We start from the raw sequence: 18,456 nt of genomic DNA, 5'->3' as shown, positions 1-18,456 counted from the left end.
AAACGTAACTACGAGATGTCCCCTGGACAAGTTCCACGCGTTTCCGGACAATATCATCCTTAATTTAAATTATATCTTGAATGAATGTTAAATCTCACGGATGAGAAATTGATTTAAAAAATGTTTTATTATCTTTTTTACCGTTGCACGAGATATCGGCGATTCTCGTAAAACAACGCGAATGTAATTCCGGATATCTATCATCGCAGCATGATAGCGCGAACGTGACGCCGATATAAACGTGAAGAATAAAAGGAAAAAAGACGTAGAGAAAGGAGGACTGTAGACGATAGAAAAGGAAGTGGAGATTAGGCGGGGTGGGACGCTTTTTAGACGGTCACTGACATTGCGGAGGTGTTGTGTGAGAAGTGACTGATGAGTTTTCCGCTCGATTGGATAACGGGCTAGGCCAACACTCGCCCGTTTCTGGATTTTTTCCAGCCTCTCGCCTGCAACACGACGACGTTTGACCTGAATCCCGACTAGACCTGACGCGGCATCGAATGCTAAACGATCTCGAAGCGTCAAACGTGAAGACTGTCGTTTCAATTTCATACGCGCGCCGATGTTAACGTAAATAATTTCACGAACTTTACTCATTCGATCGTGTATAGATCTTGCAGATCCTACTTGTGTAGATATAAAAGTACTAGTGTCGACGATGATGGAGATAAAAATCCGTGAAATGAATTCGTAGCTCGATACAAATGGTAATAGGGATTACTGCCTAAATTGGAGAACGCTGGAGGAGATATGCTACCGATCGGGCGAATGAACCGTCGCGGACGCGGCACTTTAGGCCACATCGTCCATAAAGAACGGACCATGCTTCCGCCAGGGACAAAGGCTGCCTTCATCACCGGGCACCGTCCTCTTTGCCGTCGTGTTCGTCGCTGCGCTTCCCGACTCGTTGAAATTGAGCAACGCGCCGATCGGCGCGTTGCGCCAAGACTTCTGAGTCGAGTAAATGTCAGACATGCGCGCGCTGAGAAATAAAAGTCATGCAGTAACGAAATATAATGTTTGCAAGTCCTTCATATTTCGAAACATTTTCACGGATATTACTTCAAATTGCGATCGAAATGCAAGATTAGGTAAATATTTGTTGAGTCCATTCACACAGGTAGAGATATTTTACGAAAATAAGCCATTAAAACCAAGCATGAAATACATTTTGGCAAGCAAGAGAAGTTATTTTTTAATAGGCACATTTAATGCAATGAAATTTATGTAATAAAACAAATAATTAAAATCAAATAGAAAATAATTAACTCGTTTATCAAAATATAAATATTTAATTTAAGACCAATAAGTATTTATTATTTCCCGGGGTTGCGCATCGATTCTAATAACAGCAGGCTATTCCCCGCGATACGGTATCCTATGCTCAAAGTAACGTAGAAGGGGAGGAGAACTGGCAAATTGCAGAGCGTTAGAGATCGCGAGCGCGATTTAGTTCCGCGGCTACGAGAAAGAGAAAGAGAGAGAGAGAGAGAGAGACGGATGAAGGCGGCGAGGCAGAGTAGAACGGCGGAATCACCCCTCGAGGAAACGCTCGGATAGTCCAGGGTGGTCTTAGCGTGTCGCTTAGCACCCTATCTGCAGGGATCTTCTCTCGGGCCAACCCCTGCGGAGCTCGGATATCTCTCTCTCTCTCTCTCCCTCTTTCTGTCTCGCTTACGTCAGCCTCTCTTCCTCCCTTACCGCGCTAGACCTCATGGGGGCTGCGTTTGTCGTGAGCATTACTCACTTTCTAGACGCCTACTTGCAAACCCCACCGAGTCGTCCCCGAGGCTCAGTGACTACATTAGGGAACAAATCTTCCTTCTCTCGAGGCACTCCCGCGACTCGAAAGGCGACGCACACGCTGACAGAATGGATTGTCCGGTTGGCCCTGCATTGACCGGCCACTCTACGAGTTATCTACAAGCGAAACGTCATCACGCACGATTTGTCTGTTAATTCGATCACACGCCGCTGTAGATTAAATTGAAAGTTATGTCCCTTGCATATTACTTAACCTATCGTTACATATATCACCACACAACAGTGTTCTAGAAAATTGAACGTAATCAGAAAATTGTTCTTCAAACGTCAATTTCCTCTAATAAATATCTACTAATGAAAAAGTTTCCTTTTAGCACATTAACAGTTCTTCATCTCACTAATACGTTTTCGTAACGTTTAAAATATCGTATATTTTCGTTTCCTTAATTGCTATTTAACTATATTATACAAAATCATAGAAAAAAATAATTTAAGCGTCTTGAATAATGAAATAGCTTTGTGCTAATATGGGGAGAACGTGTGTCAACACTTTGATAAACGTCTAAAGTATCGTCGAAAAGTCGTATTCGTGCCGCGGAGGACCTCCCGGCCCGTATCGCGAGGGTTTTGAAGTATTCCGCGGCTGAGATTAACGAGATCCACGTGTCCGGTATTATCGGCACGCACCCAAGACCACTTGTTCGAAGGAGCAACCTGTAGAGGCTGGCATACCAAGTGCGTGCGCCATAAGGAGGGAGCGACGAAATTCAGGGTTAGCCGCGCGCGGCCAAACATAGAACCGAAGCGTATGTATGGGAACACGTGTACGCGTTTCCATAAATATCTCCCCGTAACTCGGCGCGCTCCGAATGCGGGATGAAAGAAAGCTTCCGCGGAAGCCCGGTGTAACCGGGTCTTGTCCCTCCACCGTTTCAAACTGCCCCGATTACCCTCGCGATTGGCGGGCATTCGATTTCTTTCGTTCCGAGACATTTTCACGCATGAAGTTACATGCAAAAGGGTGCTTTTGAAAATCCTTCTCTTGAAGAGAGATTGCCGATCCCGAAGTTTACAAACTTATGAATCGTTACGTTATCGAAATTCAATTAATTGAACGACTGAGAAGTACGCGGAATTCATAGGACGTCGAGAGGCGAAATGCCTCGGGAGCGACGTAATAAAGTGTGCCCTCTTTCTGGCGGCAGGAGGCCCTCATTCAGGAGCCGCCACATGTCCCTCTGCGAAAAGAGTAGCTCTTCCTCACGTCATCTGCCGAGACGAAACGGGACGGGACGGGACGGGATGGGACGAAACGAGACGAGACGAGATGAGACGAGACGAGAGACGGGCAGGAAGAGAGGGAACCGAGGGGACGCATCGAGAAGGACGGCTGACGAAGAGAAGCAGAGGCCACCGAGAAGCCGAAAGCTAAACCCGCCGACGCGACGGTGGGTTGGCCGGCCGTAGCGAGCCGTCAGTATCAACAAACAGAAGCTTAGTTGTTACGAGGGCGAAAGGTTCAAGTGGACAGGATTACACGACACACGCTACACGGAAAGCGGCCTTGGGTTTTAAATCGACGCTCCCTATCTCAAGCGTCAGCCACGTTTGATGTAATCCAGTTGGTGTAATTGCTATTACATATCTCGGTTGTATCAAATATGGAATATAGCCCCGAGAACATGGGCGATTCTCCATCCTCCTCGAAGCGTCTTTCATTCGAGGCACATAGTTGCTCACTGTGTACCTATTCGCAACACGATGCAAAATAAGAATGCAGCATCCGCCCTCCGGCTGCAATCATAACTTATTCAGCGTTTAAGGGAGTCCGATACGATACGAGAAACGTCGGAGAGAAGGAGGAGGAGAATCAGGCTCATAAATCACGGCATTTTCAGATTTCCTTTTATCAGCGGCTCTCTAACCGCACTGGCGGTGGCTCGGTTCGCGACCGCCGTTGACCCAACGCCATAAATATCCCCATTAATATTAACTTAGGCTAGCCTAGGAGGCGAGAATCGCGAGTGACCGAAACGGAGCGGACGGAGGAAAAAAGGAAGATCGCGGCCTGAGGGGGAGAACGGGGCGAGGGAGAAAAAATCTCGTATGCCCGGGGGCGAATCTCATATAGGACGCAGCTGGGAATTGGGCAGCGTCCCGAAAAATTCATGGAAGAGCCCAAGTTCCAGGGAGACGCGTGATCCGCGCGAGCAGATCGCTGCACCTCCGCTCTTCCCGCTCCTCGCCGGATGAGAAGGCATGAATTGATTACCGTTCGACGGATCCTCCGAATGCAGGCCGCCTCCGTTTTCACTTGGCGTCACGTGTTTTATGTTCGCGGTTCGAGCCGACGATGACGACGGCCGACAAAAAGCGGCGTGTCACGAAAATTCCGATATCGTTTTCGTTTACTTCCTATTCAGAAAGATCGTACGGTACCGCCGGCAATAACTAATGATAATATATATATGTATATATATGTACATATATATGTGTGGCTTTTATGCGGTATCTAGCGCTGGAGAAGGCCGATAATGAAGAAGCCAATATTGAACTTCTTGCGGCATTTCATTCTTCAACGTCTATTAAGCCACACTTTCTTGCCGGCGTATCACGGCATGCATCACCTGTCGTCGAACGGTCCACGCTCTCGCCGCCTCGCACCGTTAGCAGGATCGGTGATCGACGCAAGAAAACATAACGTTATCAAGTACAGCTTGTACGCGCGATATGTAAACGATTGTAAATTATAATAGGTGCCGAGTTGACGAGTGATTGCGGGGCGTTTTTACTAGATAACGTCACGAAGTCTCAAGTAATAATCAAGAATCGAGGCAAAGCGGCGTGAAATAGCGCGAGCGCAAATGAGGCGCGATTCGCTATAATTGTCGTAACTAATGTCTCAAACGCGAGAGATGGGACGACCGACCGTGTTCTCCGTTAAACTCTCCCGCCGACGAATATCGCCCGGAATTTCCGCAGTCTACCTCGATTATTTTCAACAGCATTCAGGAACGAAATCGATGACGATGACGATGCCTTTTGAGCCTGCGTCGGCTTAATTGATTTATTTCTGAGAGGGTCCAACGCGGGACGAGACGCCGCGAAAAAGGGGCAGCGTAGCCAGCCGAGTCCTTTCGAAGGACTCTTTCACTCTCCGCAGCCCTTTCTTCGATCTTATCTTGCGAAGCATCAATAATTAGGGGCGATAATTATGGTGTGCCGGCTACTGACCTCTGGCTACCGGCCTTTTGGTGAGAAAAAATGAGGTGCCAACGATAATCGTCCCTAATGTAACGTTGTAATATCTCGATGTCCTTGCCGATGTCACTGTAACCAGCGGCTGTGGACGATTATTTTCGATCTGATCGCAAACGTCGAGTTTTTCTCTTCTCATCATCGCATGTCTAGTCTGTGTCTTTAAAAGACTCATAAATTTCTTCAATAGACGTAAATGCAATGACACAACCTTTCCCAATAAGTCGACGTAAAGAGAACAAAAGTCGTCAATTTTTACGAATTCAAGGCGAATAATTAAAAGCCCATTAGATCCGCTATTTAGTTATTAGCGTGCTACATGCCGCGCGGAAAGGCCAAATGTCGATAGCGCGCTATTAAAATTTTTCACGACACTCGTTTCTCACCTCGGTCATTTTACTTTAATATCCTTCGTAGAAACATATTTACATTAATTTTATAAAACGGCATGAATTTCTTAAAGCCTTGTCGCGGCGAGAACTCTGCGGTATTCGTCAATGTCACGTCCATGTATGATTTCTTATTAATCATCCGACTTTTTCTCTTTATTCCTCAATCTATTTCGAAATACAGTAAACGCGATTTAACAGACTCCGATATGATAATACAGTACATTAATCAATAATTTCAAACAGTTAAAAAAATTTCCAACTTGACAGATTTAATAAAATATGTAAAACTAAATGTGGCACAGAAATTGGAGCTAATCAAGAAATTTCCAAAATACTCTTCAACTACACTGTCAAAAAAAGTGAGTAAATATAATATTGTATTTAAGTTTTTTTACATAAAAAATAAATTTACATTTTTTAAAATGGTAAAACCCCTAAGTTACATTTAATTTAACGAACTTTCGGCATTAACAGACACCCTTCCTCCTCCCCCTATTAGTTCGTTAAATGGAAGATTTGCTGTACTTGTTTCCTCAAAAACGAAACGGAAACGAGAATAATCATGAAAGAATCATAGACTGAACGTGCGCGTCTAGTGTTATTACTTGGGATACTTTGTGGTTTATGCAGGAAGACTCAATAAGGATTTATGGATCTTGAAGAGCACACTGAATCGGAAAGGTAACTTTTCGGCCGGTCAGGCCTGGTTGTTATGATTCGATTTTAATGCCGAGTTCACCGACGCGGATAATTGTCGCCATTACCTGCACGAGAGGGCACATTTACTGTCGTTGGTTGGAGAGAACTCGGAACGGTCTTGCTTCGACCTCTCGTGTAAACGGGATTCTCGTTTGTCGGTAGAATATAGCAGGCGGAGCGGGAGCGGAGAGAAGAAAAGTAAGGATAAACACGTGTCCAGCTTTTCCAGCAGGAGGACAAACGTAAGGGAGAAATCGGCGCGTAAGTCGATGAAAAGTGCACATTTAATAGAATAACATGGCACTCGACATTGTTAAACCAGTCGTTAAATATGCGCGCGCTGATTATGATTAATTACTACTTACCAGCAAGTATGCTCGCCGCGTCCAGATCGCGTTACGGAAATTCATCTTTGCTCGTTACTGCTACAAATCGTACTTTCATTTTTCAACCTCCGTGTAACGAGGATTTAAGAGGCGGCAATTTAATCGAGGAAATAATGAATTTCTAAGGTCGACGAAGGCGAGGTGCGAGTTAAAGCGAAACGTCCGGCTGGAGGTACGGGATTGCGAAAATCTACGGGTCTGCGAAGCGCATAGAGCCCGACCGCGTGACTGTTCCGCGTGGATCCACGACGGATCGGCATATTTTGCGGGCCGGTTCCGACGCGGAGCGGCGGCACGTATCTTTTTATCGTGGCCGCGGCGCGGCGGCAGCCGGGCCCTATCGGATGTTTCCAATTTTCTGTTGGCGCTCCTGAAGGGAGACTCGTCCGAGTCCGTCATACGGGATTCTCTCTTGTACGAGGAAGCGGGATGAACCGCGATGGAAGGATCGCAGAATAGACAGGCGGGAGGGAGAGCGCGAGAACGAAACGCGGGTACGAAAGAAAGAGGAGCATAGAAAGCGGGGAAACGGGACGGGAGGGCAGGAGGAAGAAGAGGAAGAGGAGGAGGAGAAGGAGGAAGAGGAGGAGGAGGAGGAAGAGGAGGGGGGAGGGGGAGGAGGTGGAGGAGGTGGAGGAGGAGGAGAAGGAGGAAGGCGAGCGCGTCCAACGCGGACATTCGTCACACGACATCAAACGCGGGTGCCGCCCGTTGGAGACTCGACCGACCGACTCTAAAGACCCCGGTCGATCAGCCATGAAGAGCAGTCTGACGAGGAATTGCAAAAAAATGGGGAAAAATTAAGGGTGGATCAAAAACAGCCTAGCCGTCCGACATTGTGCACAACTTTGTTGCTATTCTTTATCGCCTTTATCGTCCTTGTCCTCGATTACGACGTTTATTTCGTCAAAGCGAAAACGAATGTACGTGTCTTCATTAATATCTCGTCGCGCGTTAATTATAGCTCGGCGCATGCCGTTGCTTAATATCTTTATCTCTAACGCGAGACGGCTCGCTTTTTTTTTTGTTTAAAAGGTACGCGCGAATCGCGGATCGAACAAAAATGCAATCTGCCTTGTCAAGCTGCGTCAAGAATTTCGTGCGTTCATTCCGAGTCGCAATTAACAATTGAGCTTCGAAAGCTGCACAACGCTCACGGCACACGTAAGCTAAGACCGAATACAATGACTACTTGGAAGAGAGATCCATTTGCGACGAAGAAAGATCGATTAATCATGACGTGTAACGCGCTCATAAAAGCGCGCAAACAAACCGGATGGTGGAAAGGGAACGGTAGGGAGAGCGAAAGTGACATGAAAGAAAAGAGAAAGACGATCGACCTCGCGCGACGTAATGTCGTTGATCTCCTTCGGTCGACCGGATCGACCGAAAAAAAAAGGTAGTGATATAATGTAGATACGTGGCAAGATATATTAACTTTGTACTCGGACGACCTTGAATTATTGCACGGACGATGACGGAGCGGTAGCTGATATCTCGCGAGACACTCGATCACCGATCTACGCCGCAAGTCATCCCGATCATTGTGCGTGCCACGGTGCTGGACCGGTAGCAAAATCAAGGACTAACCTTGCCTGAAACGCTTTAATCCGGTCTATCCGCCGCAGATAGAGCATCCTGACAATTTCGATATATCGTTTGATATCGCGAGGCAGGTCTGAGAGGAGCGCGGAAGAGTTTAATCTCAACGCCGCTCCGAATCCATTGTGTTCTTGCGCTTTCTTCTCTCGAAAAATTCAGACTAAATAAGAAATTGAAATTTCCTGTGCTCTCGATAACAGTTTCGCACGTACATACATATATCCCGGAATGAAGCAACTTGGACGGGATTTTCAGGGCAAACGGAACGTAGCGATTGCCCGGGAAAGGCAAGTCTCTCCTGAACGATACGGTTTAAGTACGGGAACAGCCGATCGGAACAACCTAACTCCGGTTTATGCGATTATACATTATGCTTTTGAGTCACATTAAGTTCGTCGTCCGGCGAACGAGCGGATTTTACGACGGAAGATTTCGCGAAACAATCTCGTTCTCGAGGGAGCTTCTTGCACATCGGCAGTCGGCCCACGGTTGTTCGCATAACCGCAAATAATTACCCGCCCGTTATGTACTTTTCAGTCACGTTATGGTTAACGATAGTTAAAAGCAGCTAGACGTGCCTTGGGATTTATCACCGTCGTTATATTCCGACCACGAGAATCGACAGTCCCCTGCCGTTTCGTACGGTATACATATAGAATTCCGGAGCAATTACACCAACCGCGAGATCCGTGTGAGAACAAAACGCAGAGCGAAAGTTAAACACTTTTATCACGGCCGATTCGATCGGACTTATATTGCTCGAAAAAAAAAAAACAGGGGGGAAGGAGAATGATAAGCCATTTGTCGTAAAACTTTGTCACGTCGACGGTAATCAGCGCGATGGGATGCGGGAAGAAATTTTTCTGGAAACCGCAAAACCCATCGGAGCGTTTCAATCGGTAGAAACGTCGGCAGGTTGACTAAACTGGATTCTCCGAGGCAAGATAGCAATTAGAATTCGCAGCTAGTGCAACCGCAACCGGTGAACCAGTCCAGCGAGGAGGCCGCGTCTCCTCTACCTTTCTCTCTCTCTTTCTCCGTCCCTTTCCCCCCTTGCCCTCTTTGTTCTTCCCGAACGTAGGATAGCGCGACTTGGGTTAACGGTTTTGAGACTTTCTGTCGCTGATGCCGAGCGCTCGCTCGCTCAGCTCACCGGTTGCTTTCATAAAGTTAGTCGACTGTGAACCGAGGAATGTATCGGAATCCTGGAATTATTCCGCCGAACGAGAGAGCACCGAGAATTTTTCTCCGCGACGCCGCGCCGTTTCGCAGACGGCTGCTCTCGGCAAAAACCCGCGAGGGTTGGACAGCGCGTTCCGCACGAGGAGTGCGAAAACAACGTGGCATGGATAAGCGTGTAGACGCGATATCATTGTCGCGCGTTTCTCACGTATAAAGTCAAGTCGGACGCCCGGGCCCGATTGGCGATCAAGTTGCAAGTTAACGACGATAACGTTCCGCGAACTGTAAGACTTTCTTGCAATTTATCGGCAAAGAATATTACAACGAGTTGTAACGTTCATTTGCGCTTGCACACCGGCGGAAGTAGCAGGTAGATTCGCCGGAGTATAAGCTCCTTCTCGGGATAAGCTGCAATTTCTAACGACTTCACTCTCTCCCGAGGCTGCGGGAAGGCACGGCAGTTAACACTTCTAATCTCAAATAAGGCATTTTCGGTTAATCCCGGCGCGAAAACGCTGCTCTTGGCGTCGTTATCTGGGAGGCCATTGCCGGCCCCGGTTACTTATCCATTGTCTCGAACTTAAGGGAAACAGTGGCTAGATCTTAAATCTAAATTGCATCTGTTTGTCACTGTCCGCTAGTCAGGCGGAACAAACGTATCGTTGTAACGACGATCAAGACGTCGCTGCGGACCATCGAGGCGGCGCGCCGAATGAATCGTAAAACATTAAACGATAAAGCGTAGAATCCCAAGTGCTTTTACTCTCTATTTACGAAGAGATCAGCACGCATCAATGCGTGCCGCCGCGTGTGAAAGCAGATTTATAATAACGTAAACTTAATAAGCGTACGCTTGATTGAGCTCGAGGACACTCGCGCACGGAATGTCCCTGAATTCTTATAATTATATAATAATATTCCTCAGTGGTCGAATTGGTGGGACGCCGGTCTAGAGTGTAGGAAAGTCCAGGTCCAAACCCTGGCCGAGGTGATATTTTTTCGCAATAAATTGTCTCTAATTGAAATAGCCAGTTGTGTCGGTTATCAATTTTCCTACACTATGTAATTTTATTTTACAAAAAAGACTCGTATCGATCAGATTGTCGAAAAGTAGTTTCTTTCATTTTGGCGACAACTTTTGTTTCTCCCGATTCGATCTGTGCTCAACTTGTAAAATTCAGACATAAAAAAGATAAAACATATGAAGTTGAAAATTTTTTCTTCGTCAGTGAATAAAACAACAAAGGTTAAGAAATTATTCGACGCAACTGGCAAAAGTGTTTCTTTGTTAAAAACATAGCGTTTCGACCGTGAATTCCGGTCCTTTTCAAGTGTAGGGCAATCACATAACGATTCTAAAATCGGACTTTAGATCGGGCTTGAATCTTCGTTATAGAAAAGATAGATTAGAGATAAAAGAATCAAAATGACGAGAGAAAAATATAGCGGGCGTAAACACGCGCGTGAAATCGAAACTTACCTTTAGCGTAAGTAAAGCTCCAGGAAATATTCCGAGTGCGGCCAGGCTCAAATTGTCGTCGATGAGTTCGTGTTCTCCTAGCATTAAATGCTGATCGTACGGCCCAGCCCCGCAAATCTGCATCGTCTGAAACAAAAGGCAGAATTTCATCTTACTTATACCGAATGAAATTAAACCGCGATACAATTAAACAAGAGAAAACAATTTCATCGGTCTCTAAGTTCTTCTTCAAATGAATATGTCGATCGAGCGTAAATAATTAGTCTTTTCAGACGAAACGTAAAGGTACGTGATTACTTCCGTTAAGAAGCCGACAACACGTACGCTTTTGTTTCCCGTCAGGATTGGCTACGCCCGAAGACACCTGAAATGTATTTCAATACACGAACGCGAAAGGTAGCTCGTAGAGCGAAGTTTGCGGCCGTGCGGAAAAACGATGCGGGGCGGGCTATTTGAGATTCTAGAAGTGGTAGAGTGCGCGAGAGACGAGCGTGAGCCTCGGTAATTGCTTAATTTGTGGAACCCGCGTAATGTTGCGTGGAGGGATAGCTTGCGCCGCGCTGGCTTGTCCTCGGCGTCGGTGCGAGAACGTGTATCTCGGTTTCTGTTTTACGATCGTCGAGTCGAACTGAACCGAGCCGAGCCAAGGAGGAGCCCGGGTGGAGGAACGAGAGGAGAGGCACCGCGAGGGCGCCGGGAAGCGACCGAGGGGGCGGGCTAGGGTGTACAAAAAGACGATTACGAGCGTACGCACGATTGCGCTCGCATCGCGCGTGTTTGGGCGTGCAACAATCACTTTTCGTCAAATTATTCCCCGTTGAAATAACGTAAACGGAGGCACGGGTCGTCGCGGATTTTATCGTCGCTCGATCGACAGTGTGCGTTATCCTCATATGTCGTAAATGTCTCGCCGGACTTTGTACAACAGAAGAGAGAGAGAGTGTGTGAGAGAGAGCGACGGGCACGAGGAGTGCAAGAAGAGGTGATCAGGGTCAGAGAACCTCGAGGCTTCCTCGTTAAAGGAAGGCGCCCAACGAGCGCGATAAATAGAGGTGGATTTAACAAGGTTGCGAAGCGGCGGCGGGAGGCCAAACTGCCCCCGGGGTTGAGCAACTTTTGATATTTACGTATCCCGACGGAGAAAGGATCCGCCACTCATCAGGAGCCGGAACCGCGACGACGGATTACCTCACGGATATAATCTCGACAGCTGCAATTGATAACGCGAGCTCCCTAGGACCTGTGTCTCTCTCTCTCTCTCTCACTCTCTCTTCAACGACTTCTACGATTTGCTTTCCAATCTACCCGTGAAAAATCCGACGCGGCCGTTCGGCCGCGTTTTTGCCGGCCGTAATTTTCCCGTGGAACGAGCTATCCGCGTGGACGAACGTTTTTTCGTCCCGATGCCATGGCGTCCGTGCCGCGGCGCAACGAGAGTAAGAAAGGTGATCGAGCGGTACCGAACGGCGCGGGGGAAAAAAATGGAACTGGTGACACGGAATGTGCTGGAAAGTAATATTTACAGGCAGCCACACTTCATAGGCGTTACACCGCGATTACGTAAAGCCTGCCCGCGCGCCGGCGAAGATCAGCGGTAGCCGCTATTGTCCCGATTTGCTTGCCCGCTAGCTCCGCGACATAACTGCATTCGACCATGAAACTCAAACATTTTTATTGGCGGCTTTTTTGCACAACGGTAAAAAAAAGACAACGAGCGCGCGGCGTGACTCGCCCGCATTTTTGTCAAACGTGCGAGAACCAATCCGCAAACAGTGACACCCTTGAATCGTGACGCCGCGGGATTTTCCAATGGGACAAAAACGTCCTTTGCGCGCTTTCAAAGTGTATCATTTTTCCCTCCCAACATTATTGATGAGATTTCGCTCCTACGAATTGCAGCAGCTAAAACGACGATCTCGGCTCGATCGAACGACTTATTTTGATTATTGACTTTCGTCAAACGAGAGACGAAATCAAGTCGAAAGACACGGAAAGCGACAATGAATGAGAAGAAGAAGAAGAAGAGATCGGGGTCTCGTATTTCCATTGACGCCGACAGCCGCTCTCGCGGGCGGGTATTAAAAGGGGACGTGTGTTCCACACGGGGTGAAAGAGGCACGAAGAAAAATTGGAGCTCGAAGGAGAGCTCGGTGAACAGATAGAGAGGAGCTCCGCGCGCGAGATGGAGGGAGAGAGAAAGAGAGAGAGAGAGAGGGAGAAAGACCGAGCCGGGAGAAAGAGTCAAATGGAAGGTTGAGTGGAGCGAAGTGGAGTGAAGTGGAGTGGAGAAGTTGGAGACCTGTTATTAGCGCGAGGTTTATGCTCTTTCGGGTTTTTGCCAGTGGCTCCGCCGGAAAGAAGGGGGAGGAGGAGGAGGAGATGGCTACGGCCTCGCAATATAAATACGCTTAATAGTTTAAGCACACTGCCGGGGCCCGAGCATATGCTAACCAGCCATAACTACGCTTTACTACTCTTTCGTCCAGCACGAGTCGGAGAACGGACAACCGGACCGAGAGATAGCCAGGCCGGGAGGGTAGCGGCCGGCTTCGGGCGCTCGCGTCTCGTCCCATTTCGGTTCGAACAATAAGACCGCGCCGTAAAATACTTGCGCCGCAAATTGATTGATTATCCCGGGTCCGCTTTCGGCAGGTGGCGAGCGCAAACAGATCAAGATATCGGATGGACTTTTTCCGATTTCTTTCACGCGAGCAATTGTCACCGCGCCGCTACTCATAATTTTTGCACCCCTCTAGATCTACGTCGGATGCAATTTTCTATAGGACGAAAGAAATCTGAAATTGAATCCGGAATTCAAGACACATCACGCCGTGTCATTTTTATATATTTCCGGATACTTGTCTTTTATCTCGTAAGTAGCAAAATTGGTATTACAACTAAATTACAACTAAATATATTAATTATAATAAGAGAGTGACTCTTCCGCTCGTATCTTGTAAAAACAAATATAAACTAATAACAGGCCATATTGACGAGCCTTAATAGATGTTATTTTAAAAAATTTACAATTAATTTATTCTTCGAATTAATAGACGTTTCGGCTATACTAAGCCTTCATCATTACATAAATACCAGCTTTAAATCAGTCACATATATCGCAGTACATAAATATATTAACAAAACACTTACCATTACTTTGAGTTCTTTCAAAGTAATCTCAGAAGACACTTTGAGCTCGTGAGATCCTTTTAATTTTCTCCTACTTCGTGACGGACGTGCCTTTTCCATCTTCGGCTTTTTTGACGCTACCTATGGCAAACGTTCGAAAAATCCGATCGTATCAAAAGCCTAGCTAAATAAACGTTTGCAGGACTAACATCTTTTAGTATGTCAAACATTGACGACGTTTGTCCTATTTTAATACATATATTCTCTTTAACATAAATGTTATAAAATAATGTAATAATGTAATCGCGAATATAATATAAAATATCTTCTCCCATTCTATATTTTTATTCGTTGGTACTTTCGCACATAAAAAAAATATAGAACACAGAAGAAAGAATATAGTTCAGTTAGTCGCGTTTGAACGCGGTTCTCCACAATGATTTCTAAATCAGCGTGAATCAAAAGCGAGCCTACGTAAAAGGAAGCAGATATCTTTTAAGGTCACTTTGAGCAGAGACGTAATAATACTTATTACATCGTGAAATGCGTGAGATGGCATCAACTCGCCGTTATCGGTTAGAATTAATCTGGAAAGACGACCGCTTCCAGGACACTCGATGACTCGGCACGTCGGCCCATTAACAAAATTTCCTTCGTCCGAACGAGCGAGTATAACTCGTACATGCACATATACGCGATATAAGATTTTCAATTTTACTACATGTATCGCGTGCGAGAAAAAGGAATAAGCGACATTACCGTTTTGTCACAATGATAACAGATTATGTTACAAAGCGTATCGTTCCATGAAAAATTGAACGTAACTGTACACGGGGAGAGAATTTTTTCTTAAAATTTACTCTGAAAACCGTACGTTCTACTAATAAAATGCATACTAACAAGGGAACGGAAGTGTCCCTCACCGATTTCGATGCGCATCGGATATGTTGTAAAGCATAAAAAATATTAGACCCGTATTTTTTAGTGGCTTTTCTCGACAGTTAGGGAGTGAAACAGCCCCTCAAAAATAACGGGTTTTTCCATTTTTTATAAATATCTTCGAAACTATAAGGTTTATGAAAAACTGTTTTAGACAAACGTTTTATTGTTTTTCATAGTCTTCACAATAGCGTAATCACATTGTTTAAAAATGTCAAATTTTTTAATTTACTCCCACCCCATTATTTTTTAAAAATTAAAATTTTTTTTCAACGCAGAAGTTTAAAAACAACATTTGTCTAAAACATTTTTTCATACACCTTATATTTTAGAAGATATTCATAAAAAATGAAAAAAATCGGTTATTTTCAAGGGGCTGTTTCACCCCCTAAACGTCGAGAAAAACCGCTAAAAAAATACGGATCTAATATTTTTTTATGCTCTAGAACATATGCGAAGCGCATCGAAATCGGTGAGACACTTCCGACCGTTCCCTTGTAAGTATAATTACTAATAAAATGTATGGTAAAATTTCAAAAAAGCTCTCATACAGTTCTTCAAAATACCATGTTGTCCCACGGTTACATGATTTTCAGGATAAATTTTAAGAGAAAATTCTCTCCCCATGTATATTATAGAATTGATGCCGAAGTGACGATCATCCGGTCATACGTGCCGAACTTTCAAATTGCCTTCTTAATTATTTTTTAACAATCTTTATTCGTACTGTAATTTCTTAAATAATTTATTTAAAATATTTTTGCTTTACCTCGTAATCGTTGTCCGTCTTGGAGTCCTCATTTTCGTCAATACATTTGACGTAGATTGTCGCCCTATCGTACTTCAAGCTTTCTAGACGTTCCTGTTCGAACCTCGCTAACATGCAGGCAGAGCACAGGCCTGAAACAACAAAAGACACTACCGTGACGTTCGATGCGTTTGGAAACATTTATTATTTTTTAGAGCAAATATTTTCTAGATATTTGCTTCATCACGATGTAGACCTTGATAATTCCTTCTTCTTTCCTTTAAGAGGACCCCTCACCTGTGATGGTGTGCGCCATCTAAACACGAAACGCAGCCTATATAACCACACGGACACACATCTACAATACATCACACCCATACATAAACGCGAAAGTTTCATACAAACTATATTCTTATTTAAAACCTCTAGTCCCAATTTGGAGGGTTTTACAGTAATTTTACGGAAAAAATTCTCTCCGTGTATACATACATCAAGCTGCATGCGATCTCCGCAACAATACGGAAACTTAAACTTGACGCGGTCCAACGCGACGCGACGCCACGCCGCTATTAACACCCCCGGGGGTCAGATTTCGTTGGCCTCGTCGAGCCCTCATCGAGAGAGAGGACCGGGGCGGCAGTTAGAAAGTCAAGTTAGAGGGTGCGCGTCGGGCGGGCGGGCGGGTGGATGGCGCGGCGATGTCGGTGGTGGCTCTTATCCCATGTATAATAGATTGCTTACGGCCGGTGAGATTAATACAGTAATTAATAATATACGGTGACCAGGGTGGCGTAAGAAGCGGCCATTGTTGCTGGCCGGACAGCACAAAAAGCGCTTCGGCCGGTCCGGAGCCAAAGCTCGTATCCGAGCGTTACTCTCAGAGTGTTACGTCATGTTCAGACAGTTTTCCGGCGGTGGGAAACGCGGGAGGAGGAATCGTGACCCCGGCTGAATGCGAATTCGCGTCTCCACCCCCGCGTTACCGCTAATTACCGGCTCGTAGGGGCCAATAAGAGAGCGCTGTAAGAAGCTACTTGCCCATTAACGAGTCAAGGAGATTAACGCGGAGCGCCGCGCTCGATATACTTTCTCTCGCGGCGAGAGAGAAGATTTCGCAAACGAGAAGAATAAATGTTGATCGTTGCCCTGTCGCCGCGAGCGGGGGCGGATCGGGAACGACGAACGTCCGTTCGCGCAGCTAATTTCCCGCAACGGTAACGAAGGATAGGACGGAAGGACCCGCACGCCAAATGAATTCGAAGGTCCTCCCGTCGAATTCCTAATTACCCGCCGGCGCGGGGATGTCCGTGCGATAGGATCGTTTGCTATCGGGTTTAATCGGAAATACGGGAAGCTTAAGCTAATGAGAGATTCGTAGGGTCGCGAATGCAAATCTCTTCAGACGTACTACAAACAGTGCCTGCCTATCGAGAATGCTGGCCGACACTTTTCCAGCCGACCGACAACGGCCAATCTCCCGCCTAACTCAAGGTACGATCAATTACATTCCGTTCGCATAAACTTTCCGACTTTTCGTCATAAGAATGCTCTCGCGCGAGCGTTTCAAGGGACGAGTCGGCAGAGGGGCTATTTTATTGGCAAATAATACAGAAAAATCCGACGGTTTGTGTAAGACTAACGGGCGATGCGAACAAGACCCGGTGTATTTCCCTAAAGTGCCATCGAAGAGCAATCAAACCATAAACGAGCGTCGAAACGGAGCGGAAACTTGCGCGATGTCGACGTGGAAGAAGTTTCGGGAGAGTCGAAGAGTCAGATGCCTTCGGATTTTATTTAGACCCGGTTAAACGGCCCGCGCTCAGAACTCTTGGAACTGCGAATGTAAAACTTTTGGCAAACGAGCGTCAAATTACGCCGCGATCTCGCATCCCCGAAATATAAATACATGAACGATAAGTGCAGTTTTCGTCGTTAGAAAATATCAAATATCGTAAGCAGAAGTTTTATTAATATCATTATCTTCAAAGTTATTTTAATATCTGCGTTTTTGCAAAAGTTTGAATAAGATCGTATTTCAATTTTCATTATACACAGTGAAAAAGAGAAAAACTTTGGCTCACGATAATCAAAATATATCACACAAGTAGCTAGAGAGAATTTTATCCAATTAGTTACGTTTAATTAAGATGTCCAGGGTCTTTTCTTCGGCATTGACGAGTCGAGTGGCCATCTAATCATCGTGCTAATCACACTTCGACCGATTGATTATCATCGATCAAGGAAAGCAATTACACCGTGATTACAGATACGCTGAAATGAGTGGGCGAATCGGTAGGACGAGGTCTCATTTAGCGCGAACCGTCGGCGGACGGACGGAGAAGAATCGTGAAACGAAGGGGCGCTAACATTCGGACGTTAAATCGAAACGAGATATTGCTAATGCGGATAGCCATCGAAGGACTTGAATCCCTTGGGAATTTCCGTACTAGATTATTTGTGTGTCCGTTTAATTCGAATTGATTCCTACAATCAAATGAAAGAATAAAATCTTTGGCAATGAAAGTACAAGCATATTGAACTTGAATTAAGTTCAAGTCGAGACAGGAGACGCACGGAGTCCCCCGGAAAACTCTTCGATCAAAATCGAAAGCGCGTTAAGCGAAAAGACACCGGGTTCGCTATTATATTAAAAGGGCTGAACGACTTTCATTCATAACTCCCGAGTCACCCCGTGAATGAAAGATTGATGTTCCCCCAACCGTCGTGACTCGACGACGAGAAGCGTTCACCCTTCCCGAAATATGTTTCGAATTCTTCGGAGTTTCCGGGAGAGAGAAAAGAAGAACTGCTCGCCCCAGTAAAAGAGAGTAAATAATGACTTTGTGTTTTGTCAACTGTATTGTTAAATTAATT

The 18,456-nt window shown here is 45.8% G+C and overlaps 1 protein-coding gene across 4 annotated transcripts in view; it reads right to left on the bottom strand.

The window, feature by feature from the left end:
* Window positions 1–18,456, bottom strand: part of LOC105566082 (ubiquitin carboxyl-terminal hydrolase 48-like) — a 56,525-nt gene that overhangs the window by 10,793 nt on the left and 27,276 nt on the right. For 2 of the 4 annotated variants that reach the window (XM_012019803.1, XM_012019807.1), the window contains 4 exons: window positions 15,604–15,734; window positions 13,917–14,036; window positions 10,767–10,892; window positions 1,751–1,923 (listed from right to left, as the gene is read on the bottom strand). In XM_012019803.1, coding sequence (XP_011875193.1) covers window positions 1,762–1,923; window positions 10,767–10,892; window positions 13,917–14,036; window positions 15,604–15,734 — 539 coding nt within the window. In that variant the 3' untranslated portion in view covers window positions 1,751–1,761. Of the gene's footprint in view, window positions 1–1,750; window positions 1,924–10,766; window positions 10,893–13,916; window positions 14,037–15,603; window positions 15,735–15,838; window positions 15,899–18,456 lie in introns of those variants that run through there. The other 2 variants (XM_012019804.1, XM_012019806.1) reach the window with 2 other exon arrangements.

Source organism: Vollenhovia emeryi, unplaced genomic scaffold (assembly GCF_000949405.1).
Source record: "Vollenhovia emeryi isolate VEMERY1.0 unplaced genomic scaffold, V.emery_V1.0 DF939147.1, whole genome shotgun sequence".
In the NCBI taxonomy this organism is placed as follows: Eukaryota; Metazoa; Arthropoda; class Insecta; order Hymenoptera; family Formicidae; genus Vollenhovia; species Vollenhovia emeryi.
The sequence above is the reverse complement of the archived record's forward strand: the minus strand, read 5'-3'. Positions and strand labels throughout refer to the sequence as shown.